The sequence below is a fragment of the Fonticula alba genome (genome assembly GCF_000388065.1).
Source record: "Fonticula alba strain ATCC 38817 unplaced genomic scaffold supercont2.1, whole genome shotgun sequence".
Classification (NCBI taxonomy): domain Eukaryota; order Rotosphaerida; family Fonticulaceae; genus Fonticula; species Fonticula alba.
Window position 1 is genome coordinate 4,030,700 of NW_009242971.1, and position 2,345 is coordinate 4,033,044.

Below are 2,345 nucleotides of genomic sequence, written 5' to 3' on the forward strand. Positions count from 1 at the left end.
GAGCCAAGCTTGATCAGAGGGAGAGTGCTGACAGCGCGATTCTTGTCTGTACGCACGTGTGTACGTGCGTGCGTGCGTGCGTGTGTGTGTGTGTGAATTGGAGGCAATAGACAGGTCAGGCCATTGGAGGCTGGAGGTCAAGGCAATAGGGGATTTCCATGAGGCAGGCTGCCGGAGGGGGGCAAAAAGAGAGGCAGAGAGGCAGAGAGGCAGAGAGGCAGAGAGGCAGAGAGAGGCAAAAGGACAGAGGCAGACAAGCACGCACTCAGCACCATGGCCCCATGGGAGAGAGAATAGAGGTTGCTCTGGACCAGGAGCAGGTCGCCGGTGCCCTTGACCGGCAGGAAGCGCGAGCGCGGAACCGAAAGGCCGATGCCATTCTTGAAGAAGCGAATGGCCGCGCCAGCGGCGGTCTCCAGCTGGACAACCTTCTCCCCGGTCTCGGGGATGGTCTTCGGGTTGACGATGAGCTCCAGCTCCAGGGTACGCTCAGCCACCACACGGTACACCGCGTCCAGGCGCATCCACAGGTTGTTGGTGTTGAAGCTGCGGAACTTGGAGATGGACTTGAACTCGTCGACATGCTGCGGCGGCACCTGGGCCAGCTCCAGCAGGCGCAGGCAGCCATGGTGGTCGACCAGGGTGCCGCCCTTGACATCGGCACGGGTCTTGTCCGTCACCTCCATGACAAACTCCGAGGCCGATTGCAGGATGTGCTGCAGGATGGCCAGGTCAACCGTGGCCCCGAGGTTGTCGACGTTCGACACGAACATCAGCTCCCGGCCCTGGTCCAGCATCTCCTGCAGGAGGCCGGACCGGGCAAAGCTGTCATACAGATCACCATGCCCGGGGGGGAACCACATGCGCTTGTCGGAGTCGAAGCTGTTCGGGCAGGGGGCATTGCTCTCGTGGTTGAAGCGCGGGTAGCGGCTCTGGTTGAAGGTGAGGATGCGCACGTCGTGGCTCTTGTACTTCTGGATGATCTTGGCCGTGTCGTCGGTGGTGTTGAAGGAGTTCATCAGGATCAGGGGCACGTCGCAGCCGTAGGTCTGGTTGAGGAACTGTGCGCCGGGTGGGGCGCCATGGCGAGGCAGGGCGGGGCAGAGCAGGGCAAGAGGGGCGGATGATCAGTATGCGTGTGTTCGTGTGTGTGTGTGTGTGTGTGTGTGTGTGTGTGTGTGTGACTAAAACCACAGCCCCCCCCCCTCCCCCCCCAAAAAAAAGACAGCACAGGGAGACGCACCTCAATCTGCCGGACGGTCAGGTCCAGGAAGGTCATCTGCGAGCGGACCTCGATGGCAGACTTCGGGCCGACGCAGCCCATCGTCGTGCCGAGGCCGCCATTGAGCTTAAGGACAACCAGCTTGTTGAGCATGGCACGCGCGGCATCGATGTTGTCGGTCGGCTGGGCAAGGACGTCGTATTGGAGGATCTGCGGTGCAGAGGGAGAGGGGCCACAGGAGAAGCGTGTCCGTTGGTGTTTGTGTGTGTGCCAGTATGCGCGGGGAGGAACGGGACAGAAGTCAGTGACCGGCAGTGGGGGGGGGGGGGACGGGCGGGACGGGAGGAGACTGTGACGGAAGGTCCCCGGCGGGCGTGTACCTGATTCGGGCGTGGGGTGTGAATCTCCATCCAGTTGATGGCTCCCTTGCCGGAGGCACGCTCAGAGTGGTAGCGCGTGAAGAGCTCCGTGAAGCCCTCCATCTCCTGGGCAAAGGCCAGGCGCTTGGACTCGGGGGCCGTGGCGATCAGGACCTCCAGCTCCCGACGCATGGCTTCGGTCATGGCGGAGTACACCTGCGGGGGAGTGGGCGATGGAGAGATGACATCGGTGAGGGTGGCCGTGGAGGCGGACGCGGTGAGTGTCTCGATGGCAGGCGCGGGAGCGGGCTCCGGCTTGGGTGCCAGAGAGGGAGTGCCGGGCTGCTGTTGCTGCTGCTGCTGCTGCTGCTGTGAGGGGGCGCCGCCTCGCCCAAGAGCGGCGTTCTTCTGCGAGATCAGCAGATTAGCAGCCGACTCGTCGTGAGGACTGACGGGGGCGGTGCTTGAGTTCTGTGACATGGCGACTTTCGAAACGTGCTCGAGCGGATACGGAGCGGGAGGAGGGGAAAAGGGGAGGAAGGAGGTGGAGAGGTGTGCGCAAGGAGGGAGGGATGGGGGGCTGAGAGGACAGCCACTTGGGTGGATGCGCCTGGACCAAGCAGGTGGCGACCGGAAGAAGGGTAGAGGGAGGGAAAAGGCGTCGACAGACAGGTGTGCGGTGGGATGTGCCATCTGGCCACACCAAGGTTGCGTCTATACCGCTGACATGTCGCGACATGGAGCGGGGAGGATGGGGGCGGGGG

At 63.2% G+C, this 2,345-nt stretch overlaps 1 protein-coding gene across 1 annotated transcript in view; it reads right to left on the reverse strand.

The window, feature by feature from the left end:
* The window catches only part of H696_00852 (UTP-glucose-1-phosphate uridylyltransferase), a 7,515-nt gene that overhangs the window by 2,978 nt on the left and 2,192 nt on the right, over window positions 1-2,345 (reverse strand). The window contains exons 2-4 of the mRNA XM_009494737.1: window positions 1,603-1,797; window positions 1,244-1,432; window positions 266-1,061 (exon numbers count right to left, since the gene is read on the reverse strand). Coding sequence (XP_009493012.1) covers window positions 266-1,061; window positions 1,244-1,432; window positions 1,603-1,797 — 1,180 coding nt within the window. The remainder of the gene's footprint in view (window positions 1-265; window positions 1,062-1,243; window positions 1,433-1,602; window positions 1,798-2,345) is intronic.